This window comes from Orcinus orca, chromosome X, assembly GCF_937001465.1.
Source record: "Orcinus orca chromosome X, mOrcOrc1.1, whole genome shotgun sequence".
NCBI lineage: Eukaryota > Metazoa > Chordata > Mammalia > Artiodactyla > Delphinidae > Orcinus > Orcinus orca.
The window spans coordinates 18,489,462-18,506,864 of record NC_064580.1 but is presented as its reverse complement, the minus strand read 5'-3'; the positions used below and the strand labels follow the sequence as shown (position 1 = coordinate 18,506,864).

At 34.7% G+C, this 17,403-nt stretch overlaps 1 protein-coding gene across 11 annotated transcripts in view; it reads right to left on the bottom strand.

Annotated features, from left to right (window-relative positions):
* The window catches only part of CNKSR2 (connector enhancer of kinase suppressor of Ras 2), a 258,260-nt gene that overhangs the window by 135,472 nt on the left and 105,385 nt on the right, over positions 1-17,403 (bottom strand). For all 11 annotated transcript variants that reach the window (XM_049704702.1, XM_049704705.1, XM_049704701.1 and 8 more), the window contains 2 exons: positions 9,316-9,435; positions 3,336-3,395 (listed from right to left, as the gene is read on the bottom strand). In XM_049704702.1, coding sequence (XP_049560659.1) covers positions 3,336-3,395; positions 9,316-9,435 — 180 coding nt within the window. The remainder of the gene's footprint in view (positions 1-3,335; positions 3,396-9,315; positions 9,436-17,403) is intronic.

Genomic DNA, 17,403 nt, shown 5'->3' with positions numbered 1-17,403 from the left:
AATATATATGTTAAAACATTATCTTTTAAACATTGATCTTTTTCATTTAATACAAATAATTCACATTAACATCAGCAAACAAGTATTTTCAAGTACATGCTTATGATCAGCATCAAAGCTTTGTCAACTAATGATGAAATTGCTAATTTATTTCATCATTAATACCATCAATCCTGAATAAATGAGAAAAGCAAATTAAAAGATGGATTGCCACTAGTTAAAAGTTATATTATATAATATTCTCTCTCTAAGTATCTAACTACAAGAGAACCCTATTTCTTATGTTTCATACACGGTAACGTATAGGCAAATAAAATCACATTAAATAAACTAAAATGCCAGCATTTCTACAGGATGTAACAATTTTATCATTTTTTTCCTTTACTCCCCAAAGACATTAAAAACAAAAACAAGCAAAAAACAACTTTGGTAAGCTAATGTTGACAAGTTTTATGAAGTCTTTAGGAAACTAAAATGAGATTTAAGACAGAAATTTTATAATATTGTAGGTATGGATAATGAATTTAAAATTCTATTCTTTATTTTCCCTCTAGTGACTATCGATTATTGATTATGCATATTATTAGACGTTTTAATGATAATATGCATATGGACTTTTGAATATACAGAAAATGTGTTTTTATGAAAAAATATATTCGTGTATTCATATGTGTTAAGTTATCAAACACAACTATAAATACTGTAATATTACTCATTCGTATCTACTGAAAGGTAAAGAAGAATGATATGGTGATGCAATCTGCATAGTAAAATGCTACTTTTGAGACACTGGAATAGGATTTTCTTTAAAAGTGATTTCCAGTTCCTTTAGTTTTTATTCATTTCCAATTTCCAATTATTTCCAAAATAAATAAGTCTTAAAACAATCAAGTTAACGAATTAAAAAATTCCCAATAAAATTATTTGCTAGAGGCTGGAAACCGAGATTAGATGGTATCTCAGGGAATTCCAGTTACTGAAGTAATAACACAAGCATACAATTAAGAGGGTAGTTCATCCAGGATGTGAACCCAACTCTAAGAATAGTGTCATAACAAGAAAAAACAAGTATTTATTTTACAGCAACTACCAAATCAAACAAGTACCATGTAACATTTCTGAAAAGTTCCTAAACCGAGCTGTAACTATAGAGTCAGTTCCTGTGCTTTTGGCTCACAATTGATCTTTTAAAAGGACAGTATGAAAAAAAAATCAAGCTAATGGCTCTAAGTCATGATGTAAAAGAAAATGATAGTTGGTACCTAAAATTCAAAGAAACTGAAACAACTTTTTGCACAGATGAGTAAAAAAGGAAGTAATTCATACAAACTATAGACTTTCAGTGTTAAAAGAGCTATTTTATTCAAACCCCTCATTTTACATAGGAGAAAACTAAGAAACTAGGGCACAGCAAAGCAAAATAACTTACCCACTTAGTGAGCAGCTTTACTAAGACTCAACACAGATCTAATGATAAATGACTGAGGGTATCAAAAATAATAAAATATTTTCAAGAAAGAAGAATTAAATGATAACTCTTAATATATGGTTTATATCTGAACTACTCATAGAATTAATCTTTCTTTGGTCACTCATCCATTTATCAAATATTACTGAGTAATATAAGCAATGCATATAGCGCTCAAGTTTTTTTTACAGACTCCATACAACATACAGAGATATGTTCCTATCAATTCTTCAAGATACAGTTAGTTCAAAATGACCATTTCTGTGATTCCTTCCCTGATTTCACTTGGCAATATTTACTATTTTTTCCCTTGTCTATCTATGCAAATTTCACTACCTGTTTACACAGATAAACCCCTACTTTTACTCCTTAGGGGCAGCAAGCTACTTTAACTTAAAAATTGTTTCAATACCTAGTCCTAAGCCTGGAACACAGCAGACATGAGGCAGAGGTTTGTTAAATGAACAAATGAATAAACAAAGTATCAGGGGAATGTACACACCAATGAGAATGATCAATCAGCGACAAGAGCATAGTTTATGCAGCATCTCACTGCATTTAAAAATTTTAAATAGTTGACAATATGCATATAACTGATATTCTTGATCCCATATAACTCTCTTATTTAATATCAATGTGAAGCCAGTAAAACAATCCAACTGCAATGTATATTATGTTTCACCATTCACAAGAAACTAAGTGAAGCGGAGGGGGAAAAAAATCAATAAATGATTAAAGTAATAGGTGAATCAGGTGAAAAGAATGTTGTCTTTTTTAAAAGAAAATGCTGGTAAAATGTTGAGAACAATAATAACTTGAGATTAACTAATTCCACCTCAGCCTTCTTTGAAGGAACATGGTATAAACATGCAACTTGTCAGAATTTCTAAAAGAAAAAATTTCAAAGCTCAGAACCTGCTTAAGAGAGTGGGATGGAAATCTGGGACAACCAAATGCAGAAAAAATGACTTACTATGCAATTCAAATCTATTACACTGATCGTGTTAATGTCCAACACAATCACTTCACATTTCTGTAGCTCTTTCTTTATAGCATAGTATTTCATATTTATTAGCTTATTTGATTTTCACAACAACCTAGTGAGGTATGTAGTGCAGATGATATATTATTTGATATATTATTTCCAATTTACAGTTGAGGAAATTAAAGCAATGATAGGGTAAATGACTTGCCAAATATTAAACACTGCCATTAAAATGCAAAATTGGGTGTAGGGCCTAGGCCTAGGGACTCTGACCCACTGCTTGCAGTGGTTCTCAAACTGGAGCATGTCTCAGAACCACCTGTTAAAACAGAATCTCTTATTAAGAAACAGGCTGGTCTCCAGAGCTAATTCAGTGGGTTTGGGGTGGGGCATTCCCAAGGGAAGCTGATGCTTCTGGTCCAGGGACGGACCTCACTGTGAAAACACACTGATCTATACCATGCTGCCCCTCCACTGAATTAAGTTCAATTATACTTCAAGTATTCAGAAAGCCTGACTTATCTGATGTTTCTTTCTTACATGAGGTAAGTTTCCTAATAAAACTAAACTGTGTGACAGATGGAAGTGGATTCTTTTAGATGTCACAATAACTTGTCACGAATCAGAAAATACTTAACAAAGACAAATCTCTGGCTGTGAACAAAAAACATCCGATTTACTTCAGGTAAACAGCTATTCTAAACTAACTAAAATGACTGAAATTCTCCCCAAAAAAGCACTTACTAACTAAATATGTCTTTTTAATTTTATACCCTAATCTGTCATGTCCTCAGAAGTCAACCTCAATTATGTGAGTTACATAAGTTGTTTAACAATAAAAGGAAAAACACACACCAAAATATGAAATGTTAGAATACTTACATTTTCTGTAGTTCCAGTAATTACATGGAGGCCATCATATGTTGATTTAATATACATACCCTAAGAAAAAGACAGCATAGAAAAATAAGTGAAGCAACTGAAATATTTTCAAGTATATTATAACCTCATTTACAAAAAAAAAAAAAAAAAGCCCTATCAAATTAGAATTGCCATTGCCCCAGGGATGAATCCATGATCCAATAAGGCTGTCTTTAAACTGGTAAGAAATTCCTCTTTGAATGTTCTGGCTTCTAAAGTTTGCCTGAAGAAGCCTGTACTCAGCATAATCAAATGATTTCTTGAAAAGTGAATTAATTGCCTATGAAACTTACAAAATGCAGCATGGTAATTCAATATCCTGAAGGAAGAACACACCCTCACTCCCCTCAAAATCCATACTACATGTTCTGTGGCAAAATAAAAGTTACAATGGGAAATTCAAATATTGGGATGTTATTAGCTTATTATACTTGATTCATATTACAAAATAAAAAGTAGGTTTCTCCAGAGCCAATACAGAACTACTGGAGACAGAAGAATGATAAAATATTGTTTATGTAAAATTTTTTTCCATCCCTCTTTTGTGGTATCCTACATTTTCTGCCTTAATTTTTTATTGATGAAGTTTTAATAATTACATCCAATCATCTCTATATCAATCATTAAGAGGTGGAATTCCCTGGCGGTCCAGTGGTTAGGGCTCTGTGCTCACTGCTGAGGGCCCGGGCTTGATCCCTGGTCGGGGAACTAAGATCCTACAAGCCTCACAGTGTGGCCCCCACAAAATTTTTTTTAATTCTAAACAAAAATTAAAAAAAATAATTCGGGGGTAATGTGTGGCAACCCCTCCTCCCAACAAAGAAGGTGAGAGTCCATTTCCATTTAAATAAAGCGATTTTAGAGAAAGCTTCATTAAAGTTTAAAGATTATCCAGAAACCTTCAAATTGTGCAAGCTTTAAGAGCAAATGAAAGCTTTAAATTATGCATAGTGACAGAACCTTAAAAGAAAAAATATCACAAGAAAGTATTCACATTTTAAATATTGAAATATTTTCACTTAAGTAAATCAGAAAAAAAATGGATGATTCTGTGAATGGACTTTTTTCCTGTCTAAGGACGATTCTGTTACTTTAAATTCTCTTCGGGTAAAAATTAACTGAGTTTTACGTCAAAAGTGCTTTGCATCTCAAAATATTGACTTCAAAAATTAAAAAGTACTAATTTTAATAAAGTTGAAGTCTGAAACATAAGGGACTTAATAACTAACAACAATCATTTCAGAAAAAGCATATGTTTTAACAATTATATGAAGTAGACAATTACTATGTTAATTTCCTATAACTTTATGTCAATTATATATTTCTATACCTGAATATACATGTGTTTTCACTGAAAATAAGTAACAAATAAAAACAAGAATCAGTAAGTTCATGGCATGGAACTATTAAGAAGTCATTGAGTAGGTTTTAATTCTGAAAAGTCATTTTAGTAATGTCATATGTCTAAGATGTTGGTACCAATTAGAAAAATGGCTAAGCCTGGATCTCTGATGTGAAACAAAATGAATGAATGTAATTTAAAAGATGTTAATTTATCTGTGAATTATATTGTGCTAAGGACTGTTTTAAGTGTTTGACATTTATTTCACAATAGCCTGTGTGGTACAAACTGTCATTATCTCTGTTTCAGAAATAAGGAAACTGAGGAGTCTGCCAAAGGAGGTGAAGCCAGGTTTCAAGCCCAGGCAATGTGACTCCTAACCACACTCTCTACCATGAGGCTCCTAATTTACAGATTTATTAACAAGAGCGTTGTACACCTTCACTTTTCTTATTAGAACATAATATTTGGAAACTAGATATTGAGTCAAACATTCACTGTTTAACATCTATTCTAAAAAGACTAAGACCTCTCTAGCACACGTATACTACGTGCAAAGCGGTTATAAAGAGTAACTGGGTTTGATATTTTACAAATTTATTTAAATCACCCATCTCTTCTGACAATTATAAGCAAAAGCTTATTATATTATTCTCCACACTTCTTTCAACACTGTGCATTACTGATTATGAATTAAGGTGTTGGACAAGAGCTCTATATAATTTCTTAAATGATTGGGTCATAGAGAAAGTCTAGTCTCCTAAGATAAATGTTTAGAAAAGTCATTATATTCATTGGGATCGATCATAAGAACTCACGAAGATAATCTAGTTATGACTAATGAAATAAAATTCCTATGTAATTACTGCACATACCAGGAACTTTTAAAATGGCAATTGTAAGATAAAGCAAGTATCTATTAGTTATAGGAAGAGGATTTCATCATTATTTATATATAATTAAATGTTATGTAATTTATACTAAAGCTAATTTTTTTCAGATGAACAAAAATATTTTTTAAATGCTTAAGTAAAGAAGGATAGAGCTATGTATAGAGTTCAGTTCTAGCAACTTCATAGCTATGAGCAATAAAATAGAAATAAAGCACATCTTTAAAATGCCACAAAGACTGAAGATATTTTGTTTTACGCAGTATTTTCATTTCTAACCTCAATAAACCATTAGTTGTAACTGCTTTTAATAATCAAGACTGACTTCTTCAGCTTTTTTATCTCCCTCTGGTAGCACTAATGAGAAAAATGGCCAAAAGTCAGGAACCAAAAGAAAGTAAGAGAAGAAACAAGTTGCTTGGATCAGTTTCAAACTAATCATCTTCTGAATAATGAAGAGTCCACAGAAATACATCTGATCACTTGGTCACCTCTGAGAAAGGGTCAAACAGCAGGAGGACATGTAATTCAAATGGCTCTTTTTCTGGAACTGAGATAAATCTGGTCTTCCATTTCATCAAAATCTTCATTCTTCCTTCTTGCATTTTTTTAAACCAATTAATTAATTCTGGAGCTGACTCCAACAGCTCCCTCTCTTCTGTTCAGCTTGCCAAAATGACATTTGCTTCACCGTCTCCAAATGTCGGTTAACCAACGGGAGCCAAAGCCACCTCACAGTCAAGGCAATGGAAGAAGGCATATTTGGAGATAGTCCAAGTGCCTAAACAGCAAAAGAACTCTCTGAGGCAAAGAGGCTTCCCCAAGGATGCTCCCCAAGCCCTTTCCTCTCTATTCAACCTCTCTTGGCTCTGATCTAGTTTTGATATGTTCCAATAGCTCTCATTTTCCTTCCTTTAACTTTCTGCTAATTATTGTTGTTTAAAAGCATTTTAGAAGCTAGTTTGATATATTTTAACCATTACTAAGAACATTTCCCACCATTCCTTATAATGCTCAGGACTGTCAAAACTAAGACATTCTACGAGATTTGACTAATTAGGTAGAAAGCTGATGAACAATCTATCCAGTTTATCAGTGCAAGAACAAAGAAGTTGCCTTTTACCTATGTGAGATGTTCTGTTTTGCAAGAGCCAGAAGACTGTCTGCAGATGTTTTAAGCTGATTAAACTTCATTAAAGCTTGGTATTCTCCCACGTCTTTCTATTTCTTTCCTTCATTTAAACACTTCCTATGGCTAAGCACATGCTAAATGCTACCAAAATCCTCAAATCTATTTCAAATGTGACTGACTAAACTTACTTAAAGGTGGCTGATTTTTAAAACGATGCCTTGAGTAACTCGTATAAAATTTCCATTTAGTTATCTCCCCTTTAACATGAATCACAAGAAATGGTTTTACACTTAACTCTTTTTATTAATATTCAACATGTTAGCCTTTTCTTTTCCTCCCTTGGAATTATTTTCCCAATGAAGTGTTGCTGATTGTCCTTTAAAATGGATTTCTCTAAGTAGTTCTAGTTTTAAAGTCATCCTCCTAAACGTCTCATACCTCCCTTTAGCAATCCCAAGTTTAAATGTGGGATAATGGAATAAACTTTGTTAAGTTGTACCTCATTTAGATTTACCTGGATTTAAACCCTGCCTCTACTGTATATTACCTCTATGTCATACACGGCAAACTGGTAAGGACCTGTGAGTAGGTAAGGATACCTACTCTATAGAGTTGTGAGGATGATACCCGGAAAATGGTAGGCACTCACTTGTTCTCTTTTCTCTACCAGCTGTCTGCCAGACTAACTGAATCAGGTGCTTAGCATTTTAAGTTCATGACTATTTCAAAGAGCAGACCCAGCTCTATGTACTTGAAATTTAAAAAATGAAAGACCTGTCCAGGGCTATACCTTCACTGAAAATGAAAATCAAGCTTTCATCTAGTCCATTAATGAGCAATGTGTTGACACACTTCACATGGTTATTTTCCCCCCATTATTTCAGTGGTCATTAGAGGGAAAAAAACAGGCTCTTTTCTTAGAACAATACCATCCTCAGAACTGCAAACTCACAGAGCTAGAGGGAGCTTTAAAGAGGATCTAGTCCATCCCTTCCTACCCCCAACATTCTACAGATGGAAATATCAAGGCCAAGGAAGTTAAATTTACTCCCTCACCTGCCCCAGATCACACTCACAGCTCTATTTTATGTAAGTGATTTGTATCCAGGTTTTCTATCTCCTAATCTAATTAGTTCATAATTTCCCACTCTGCAAATCATGCTTAGAGAGATTTCTTTCCTTCAGAACTACTGCAAGGGTAGATATTGAAAGGAAAATCTTTAATACTATGGGTGGAAAGATGCTTTAAATAAAACTGGACGTTGTAAATGTGACCAAAAAGAATAGTAAGAAGTTAAATCATAAATATTACTTCAAATAAGTTTATAAACATTAAAATAAAAATTTTAAACTAATCAAAGATATAACATAGATATAACACTTATAAGTTACAATGATGACATACTTTGTCTATGTCTGAGATGCTGAGTTCCATCTTTCCAGGAAAATACAGATAAAAGCCACAAAAAGACAAGGAGCTACAGTTACCCAAAAGTAATTTGTTAAGTAACAGGAGAAAAGTCACTCTATAGAATAGAGGGCTTCAAACCAAAAACTCACTGGTGACCAACAAAGGCTTTGCCCTCGGAAACAGTTATACACACACACACACACACACACACACACACGCACGCGTACGCACACACGCACACACACACACACACACACATATAAGGCTGAAGAAGAAAGGCCACATAAAAAGTTAAACCTGCATAGAGATCTTTAAGAATATATTATCTGAATTAAGTTGTTAACACTAGTTTTCAAGATTCCTACTTTCTAAAACATCATTAATAGTATCCTTGGAAAATTCACCTCTAGGGAGAAAGTAGAAACGCTATAGCAACAAACTAACATGTAATAGTTGTGTAGTAGGTAAGATATTCTACAGCCAGTTTCTTGTTTTTTGTCTCTCCCTCATTAATATTAATATTATATGCTTTCTTTCTAGAGGCTCATTAAAGGAAAAGCTCTCCCTTGGGTTAAATTTAGAACCAATACAATTTTTAATCAGGTGAACAAAATATAGAAGATGATTATCTTTATTATGACATAATAAAAAATACATCTCATAGATGTTAGCCTAGTTTTAGCAATATCCACCTGCTTACTCACCCTTAAAAGAAAGAGTAGAATTATAAAGAATATCAGGTTTGTTTAGCTTACACAACCTAAGGGAAGAGAGACCTATTAAAACTGGAACAAACAAAAGCAAAATAAACAAAACACTCATTTTCATGGGCAGGTGGTTCTTATTATAAAACTCATAACTTAAACTTCCTTTAAACCTAAGGAACTTTAGTAGGGGGTGAAAATGTAACTAAAGCTAATTTATTTAGCAAAGTAAACAGGATAATTCAGAAATCACCATTTTAAATTCTCTTTCATTTTCATTTACCTTTATAAAACTTCTTATCATGACTGACTCCCACTACCTCAATTCCTCTAGGGAAAAAAACCCCCAAACCATTCAAAGTTTGTTAAAATTCATGGATTCTCATGTTTGGGGACTGCTCTGCCCATACCATTAGCTGTCTGTTGATGGGTGGTGGCTTTGATAAACATGGTATCTCTTACCAGCCCTTCACTTGGTTTGATGTTTGCCAGCTGAATCACTTCAAGGTGGGCAGACTGCGAAACTAGAGGATCTGATGACAGGGATATGATGTGGTCACAGACTCCAGAAAGAGTTTTACACTGAAAGCAAAAAAACAAAAAGCAAAAAAAAATTTGGTAAATACATGTTGTAAGTAACATATAAATCACTTTTTATTATAACATTTTTTACAAGGAAAAATAAAAAACAGTAGAAGAAAGTAGTTTGCATTTTATTCTATGAAGTCTGTATGAAAAAGGTATTCAGGTTAAGAAATACCCACACATAAAGCACACCTATATTCTAAATTATGGATATAAGAACTACATATCAAAATATTCAAGAAAGTTATGGTTATGTTTTGTTTCTATTATTTGATTCATCAGACCTAAAATAAAACGATTATTTCTAAACAATCTTAGTAATCTGAAAACTTCTTGATGCCAACCGTTAGATGGAAGTGAATTCAATAAGTTCAAAAACCTTGATGGTTTTTACTTCATGATCAGAAAAGTTTAGAAAACAATCCAGCCAAAATCCAGGGAAGATGAATCTTCCAAATCTGCTCGGTGAACTCCTCCCACTCATTTGTCTAGACTCTCCTGCTCAAGGTTACCTTTCCAAGCTCCCCCTTACCTCCAGGCAAAGTTTGGCACTCCCTCAATCCTGCTTTCTCAATGTTCTATGAACAGTCTGAAATTGTATGATAACTTCATTCTGAAGCTCTCTAAGGCAGGGACCATGTCCTACTCATCTCTGACTTCTCTTCCTCCCCTACCCCTGGTAGACAGATCCTAGAACATATTAAGGCAATTAATATGAGTTGAATAAACTGAAGAGCAAATGAGCTTTAACAATTAGTAGACTCGCTTGATTGAGGACAGAAAGCTAGTGCTTTAGTTAGTATAAATCTATTCATGCTGATAGAGAATAATAGATTTAATGTATGTTACATCCATAATAGTATGGTTAAGACTGAGACATGGTAAAATCATGAAGAAAGTAGAACATAAGTGAATGAAGCTTGGAATATACTGTTCTAAAATGTTCTGGCCCTTGGATGCTTCACAGACTCTCATTTACTTACTGAAGCCTGGTTGTCCAACATTGGAAGTTGTTTTATTTTGTTTTTGTTTTCTTGCCTTTACTGTAGGAGGAGCTACAATTTTGCAGCACTCAAGGTGTCACCTTGTATTCATCTCCAACATGTTACATTTGTTCTTTGACCACTGCATTACTCTACTGTAAGGGAGAGAGTCCCCTCCTTCTGGTCAGGACTCTTTATTTGCTGCATTCTGTACATGGTCCATGGCCTCAGTCTTTGCTGGGCTCAGCTTCGTCACCCCACAGAAACTGCCAGGCTAAACTTCTCCCCCTTCTTGCAGTCCTGCTCTTTGCTTTTCACGGCTGCACTTTTATTGTGGCTATCAGCTCCTAAGGACAGACAGTGGACAGCATGCAAAGCACATGGGCTTGGTATGAAGATATGTAGGCAATCACCACACTGGCGTGTCTGTGAGTAAGTTGTTTTATATCCTTGAGGTTTAGTTTACACATGTAGAAAATGGGGTAATAAAGATTACTTTACATGGTTTGCATGACTAATCAGGATAATGTATATAAAAAAAAGTCTGATATGGTTCCTATCCAAAGAAGACACCAAATAAATGCTTATTCTCCCCTGTTGCTTTCCATAAGCTCAAAGGGCTCAGCTCTTACTCATGGGATGAATTATGTCATATTCTTAATGCCATGGCCTTGCTGACCATCTTACAATGACCAGTAATCACACTGCACGGTCATGATGGAGAGTTCACATCTCTTTACTCTCTCTGATATTCAAGTTTCAGTGCTCTCAAGAGATACAATGAAGGTAATTACCCTGAAGAGCTGCTAAGCAAAGTGCCAACAGGAAGACCACCTCTCAGAAATAGGGAACCTTACAGGGCCAGCCTCATGGGCATGTGACCTGTGCACAAGGGCCTGCATTTAGCATTATGCTTTGCTGGTGCCATTTTGGAATTCTTAATTGTTTTTGAACAAGGGGCTCCATATTTTCATTTTGCACTCCCATATTATATAGCCCATCCTGGGACCCCAGTCTCTCTGTGTGTGTGTGGTTTTATTTTTATTTCTCTTGAAAATATTCATCAGCAGCCACGGGGGAAAAGACAGAATGGCAGCACTTTACAAAATCTGGCTACAGTTCAAATTGCTACTGTTTGGCAAGAAGAAAAACAATTTGGGGCAGATTTAAATCTTTTAACTATTCTTTTCCTTCCATATGTGGTTTCATTTTCATTCTTATTTTCTCTTTATCTCAAGGGGGTGGAAAACAATGCTAATGTGAAGAGTTTCTATATAGGATACTTAAATTGCATGATAACCTGAAAATTAGTAAATCAGTATGCTAAAAAGAACGCTTTGTGGTTTCTACAAACTGGGGCATATTTCAAAAGAGTCCAACGTATAAATAAATAGGAAGGTAATGGATATACAAAAATGGCTCAACATGTGTGCATTACAACACTCAGGGCCTCATATAACATGCTGGTAATGAGCAATAGTAGCTCTCCTATTCAAGCACTGGAAGCACTTAAAAGTGGAGTAGAAGGAAGAAAGGCAGAAATACTACATTGTAGGTGTTTTTACAAAAAAAAAAAAAAACCAATTAAATCTACTGTATTAAGTCGCAAATCATTTTTCCAGATTTCTCTTCTTGAGTAATTTTGTTTGCCAAATGTCTGCTATGTGCTAAGTCTGCCAGGAATACGAAAGATGAGCAAAACACTGACTTTACCAGCGAAGCTATCAGGATTTAATAGATTAAAGATTTTGGAAAAAATAATAGAAAGACTTAGAAAAGAAACTCCATTAGAACCTTGCTGCCCGTTTTAGAGATAATGTACCAGAATCTTTATACTGTAGCAATTTGGCACTTGGCTAAATAAGCCAATTAGAAGGGGTATAAAATGGCCTGGCTTTAAATGCTAATTCTATACTCATTACTGTATCATACATCAAGCCACTGCAGGAAACCACATTAAGGGTACTACAGCAAAGTTCCAGGGAAGTTATTTATTTTTATTTATTTATTTACTTATTTATTGAACTTGAAGTAGGGTTTAGAACTTCTTTTTCTTTTTTTATACAATTTTTAAGGGTTACTTTCCACCTACAGTTATTACAGAACATTGGCTATATTCCCCTTGTTGTACAATACATCCTTAAGCCTATCTTACACCCAATAGTTTGTACCTCCCACTCCCCTACCCCTATACTGCCCCTCCCTCTTCCACTGGTAACCACTACTTTGTTCTATATATCTGTGAGTTGGCTTCTTTTTTGTTATATTCACTGGTGTGAATGAAAAATGTTGCCTGCCATATCAGCAAAAAAAGGATGCTGAGGCCACCAAGCCAACAGCCACTACTGCTGCCCCCCAACAGTGAGCCCTGAGGGAACTCAGAATGGAGACAAATGGGCTGCCCACTACCAAGCCCTCAGCCACTGCAGCCATCCTCAAAGGTGCACCCTGAGGTGACTTGGGATGGGAAAGAACAGGATACTGGCCTTATTAGATAGCTAAGGTGCATATCAAAAGAATGATTTCAATGAGCCGAGGCTCTTATATCTTCCCGTACATAGAAAAGTACTAAATTCATTAACTTGAGATGTCTGGTTTTCTTAATTAACATATTTTTATGTTCCCACTACCTGGTCTTTGTTGCAAAAACCCATGTATACCCTGGCCCCTTCCTTACCTCTTCGGAACAGTCCCTCAGAGATATCTGAAAGGCTGCCTCTAGGGCTTGAGTCCTCAGAAACTCTGCCAAATAAACATAATTCTCAGCTTTTAGATTGTGTATTTTTTTCAGCTGACACTAGTTTGTTGTATTTTTTAGATTCCACATATAAGTGACATCGTAGAGTATTTCTTTCTCTGTCCAACTTATTTCATTTAGCACAATGCCTTCCATATCCTTGTAAAAAGTGAATTTTTTCCTTCAGTGAATTTGTGATATTATGTTGTTTTAAAACACAGTATTATCTATTGCTACCTAATAGTCCAGAAAAAGAAATTAACTATAATATAGCAAGAAAAATATATTCTTTATTATTAAAAGTTAACATCAACATTATACCATGTGTCCTGCACAACGCTAAATAGTTCATTATTTCATGTATCCTTTTAACAACTTCCTGAAGTAGGTAGTATTATAGCCAGTTTAGCAGATGAGAAAGCAAGGCTAAATAAATAGACAAAGGTCATTGCCTTGGCCCAAAAAAAACCCCAAAAGCCAACTTGAATCCTTAATCATTATGCTTACCATCTCTTACTTCGATCCTTGAATCTCCATTTGTTTCTGATCAATTTCATTTTTGTATTGTTTAAAAGCTATGTCAGTATTAAATGGATGTTGTATAACATGTTTAAACTACACAGTATAATGAAATATAAGGTGAGCCTGCAAGTGTTCTTGCAATTTAGAATACAGTTTAGATAAGGACTAGTAGATCTGAGACTATGAAAGACACAGCTCTCTGGGAAAATTTGAAATTTTAGCAGCAAAAGGACAACTCTTTTCTAGCGAGAAGATAACTGGTAACCACTTGTATAAAGGGGATTCTTCTGCTATTTTTGCAATATAAATACCAAAGGGTTTTAAATTCTATTTATCTTTAGTTCTAAAAGCAGAAGGAAATTTTTAAATTTTAAATTAAAGTCTAGTAAATAATATGTCTTTAGTAAAGTTAAAGGGAACATAAAATGGCAATGAGTATTATAACTGATCCTCTGGATTCTGTTTATACTACCCAAAATGGTGACAAAGGATTTGTGACTGAATAGCAGTTAACAGAGGGCTAGCTATGACTTAAGAAACTTTTAAAACAAAAGAGTGTCATGGGCTGGATTTAATGGTATTGTCTTTTTTTCCTCTCCAGTTGTTTATATTAATTTCAAATATGAATTAACATTAATTATAGAGCATATTCTCAGGAAGAAATGGGACGTTTTCATACTCTGTTCTGTATACATACTATATTTTATATAGGTTTGCATACAGTGTATGGCTGGTTCACCCAAATCTAAAAGTTCTTAAGGGGAAAAAAGATCTGAATATAGCACGGTTAGTATAAAATAAACAGCGGTTTTTAAAAAGTCGTGAAAGCAACATTTTAGTCACTGTGAAGATACGAAAAACAGCAACCTTACGTTAATATACTAACCAATTAGCAGATAGCATTATTTCATTATCTCTGAACAGCATTCTTTCATTATCACTGAATTTATTATACACTTTTTAGATTAGTATGTGAAGTTTTAGCTTTTGTATTTTAAAAAGGAAATGTAGAAAGCATTCTAAGTACAGACAATAGTGAAAAGCTAAGGAGTAGGTAAGAAGTCTTAAGTTAGCCTCTTAGCCTCAGAGAACACTCAGCCAGACATGATTGAGCTACTTAAAGTATTTTTATTTACGTATTTCTAAATAAGTGGAATACTGGTTATTCTTCTGAGTATACTGGAGGAAATGAATAGAAATATCTTTAGATTTAAAAATCAGACATTCATTTGACGAAGGAAAGAACCTCAGGTTCATAAGCTTAACGAAAGGTTTTACAAAAGGAAATTTCTACTTTCAGATATACACATACATAAAAGGGACAAGAGTATAAAACCAAGATGAACTGAGGAAACAATAAACAGATGAATATGCATTTTAAGATGGCAAGAATGATGTGAAAGCTACAATTTAAGTATAGCTTAAATAATCCAGGTTTCTTATCAGTAACCTGGAAAACAATAACAAAAGTTTCATTTTGATAAATAGTGTGTACATATTAAAATAGTTATTGATATAAATAATAGTTCAATTAAAATAGTCCAGAGGACAGAGCATATTTTATTGTTTGGTTTATATATTAGTATAATTCAGTATTATAAATCACACAACTCTGTGCCAACTGAGCAGGATATTTGCATCATCTTTGGTGAACAAGAGAAGCTTTGTTTTTATAAAATAGTGCAAATTTATTCCATATTAAATAGTGAGAACTCTAAATTATATAAGCCTCATTCAGAAATACAGTATTTGTAGTACTTGCCAGATCTCTGTTGAGCTAGCAATTTTGCATTTCTAATTATAATGGTACCCTAAACCTACTGTATAGCACAGGGAGCTCCACTCAATGTTCTATTATGACCTAAATGGGAAAAAGAATAGATAAATGTATAACTGAATCACTTTGCTGTACATCCGAAACTAACACAAGATTGTAAATCAACTATACTGCAACATAAAATAAAAATTTTAAAAAAAGACACAGGAGTGAACAATCACAGGTAAATTTGAAAGGGTAAAATTGATAAAGAGAATTTAAATTGATGTTAAAAAGTATTAATCTACATACATATTCCCCAACACAGGAAGAATTTCTTGCTCATATGAGTAAAGAGAATTGAATAGAAAGTTTTTTAAACTTAAAAAACTAATACAACAGAATAAAATTTCAACTTTAAACCCATGTAAAAATTATATTTGTACACAGCAAAGATTAAAGAGTTTCAAATAGCTTCAGAAAGCAACTATATTTGCAAATAAATAATAAAGGTCATATGAACTTTGTTCCAACAAGGCCTGGAAAAGTCTGCAATCCCTTTAGCTTTCAAACTCTGATGGTGGGTAAAAAACACAACAAAACAATTAGCAAAACGGAAAGAAATCACCATCACCACTGCTTCATTAAGCCATGCATTCATTCAACAATCACTGGGTATCTACTCCATGATTCAAATGCCACTGCTATGCTCAAGGATTTCTCAACCCGGGACAGTGTTTCCGGTGATGTATTTGGCTTTGTCCTTAACATCACTGACATTAACCATGCTGTCCTTGTGTTCCTGATCACGGAAAAGAAGCAATAACACTTTAAAATAATAATCATCTAAGAATGATGAAGTCAGTACGAAACAGTGAGAGAACATCAGTCCCAAATGTGCACCTACATTGATGAGCAAGAAGTGGACGCATGACACTTCCAACTTCCAACTACCTTCCTGAGACATCCTGGTCTGAATTAAAGGTGGGACAAGAGCCTCCATTGCTCCTTTGATTTCTGATAGGGAAACAGTCAGCTGGAAACCAGAACTGGATCTGGGAAAATCTCCACCCTATTTGCCTGCTCTCTCAGGGGCAGGAAGCAGAACCAGGCAGGCTTGCAAGGAGTCCCCAGACAGATGAGAGGAGTACTCATTCTTGGGCACACTACTTTCCAGGCTCAAGATTAACAAGGGTCTGGACATATTAGTGGCTCGAATAAGATGTAGGTTATTAGGAAGATGATTTAATTTTACTTTAGATTCAAACAGCAAGAGTGAAGCTGTTCATTATGATTGGATGAGCTTCTGGAAAATCCAGGCACTATATATACAGCTTATGGGCAAATAGGGAACAAATAGCAGAGACCTGGGAGCAATGTCTTTACATATAGTAGAGAAATTCAAAGTTTCCATATATGATTTTATGGAGAAAAGAGCTAATTGCATTGTACCAGTTATTAGTTTACTGGTTCTCAGCTCCAAATTCACCCTTCAGTGTTTCCTCTATGATGACAGGCAGGTCTCTTCAAATATATCTACTTCACAGTAAGGACAGTGTTAAGTTTGTGCCAGTAGAGGGTGCTGGAGGGATACTGCAGGGAGAAGGAGGCTTCTCTTCCCTTTGGGCAGTGTTTTGCTTTTTCTTGCTTCTGCTACAAGGTCCATCAGTGACACACGTGTGTGGGGACATCCATGATGCCCAGACTATGCAGTCCCTCAGTGACCTCACAGCCTCAGTCTGGGCTCAGTGACCACCATCCTGTGGCCCTCTCAGCCTCATACCCACGTCAGCACCCTACTCTCTCTGTGAGCTCTCCTACCAGCATCACTTGCCTGTATCCTGGAAGGTTGTTTCCTGCTTGTCTGGGCCAGCTCTGGTTTAGGCAACTCAATGAAGCCGCAACCTGACTGTTCTAATGATTTCTGACCCTCAGTGTGGGGGAAGGTGTCCACCTCAATCTGTCCT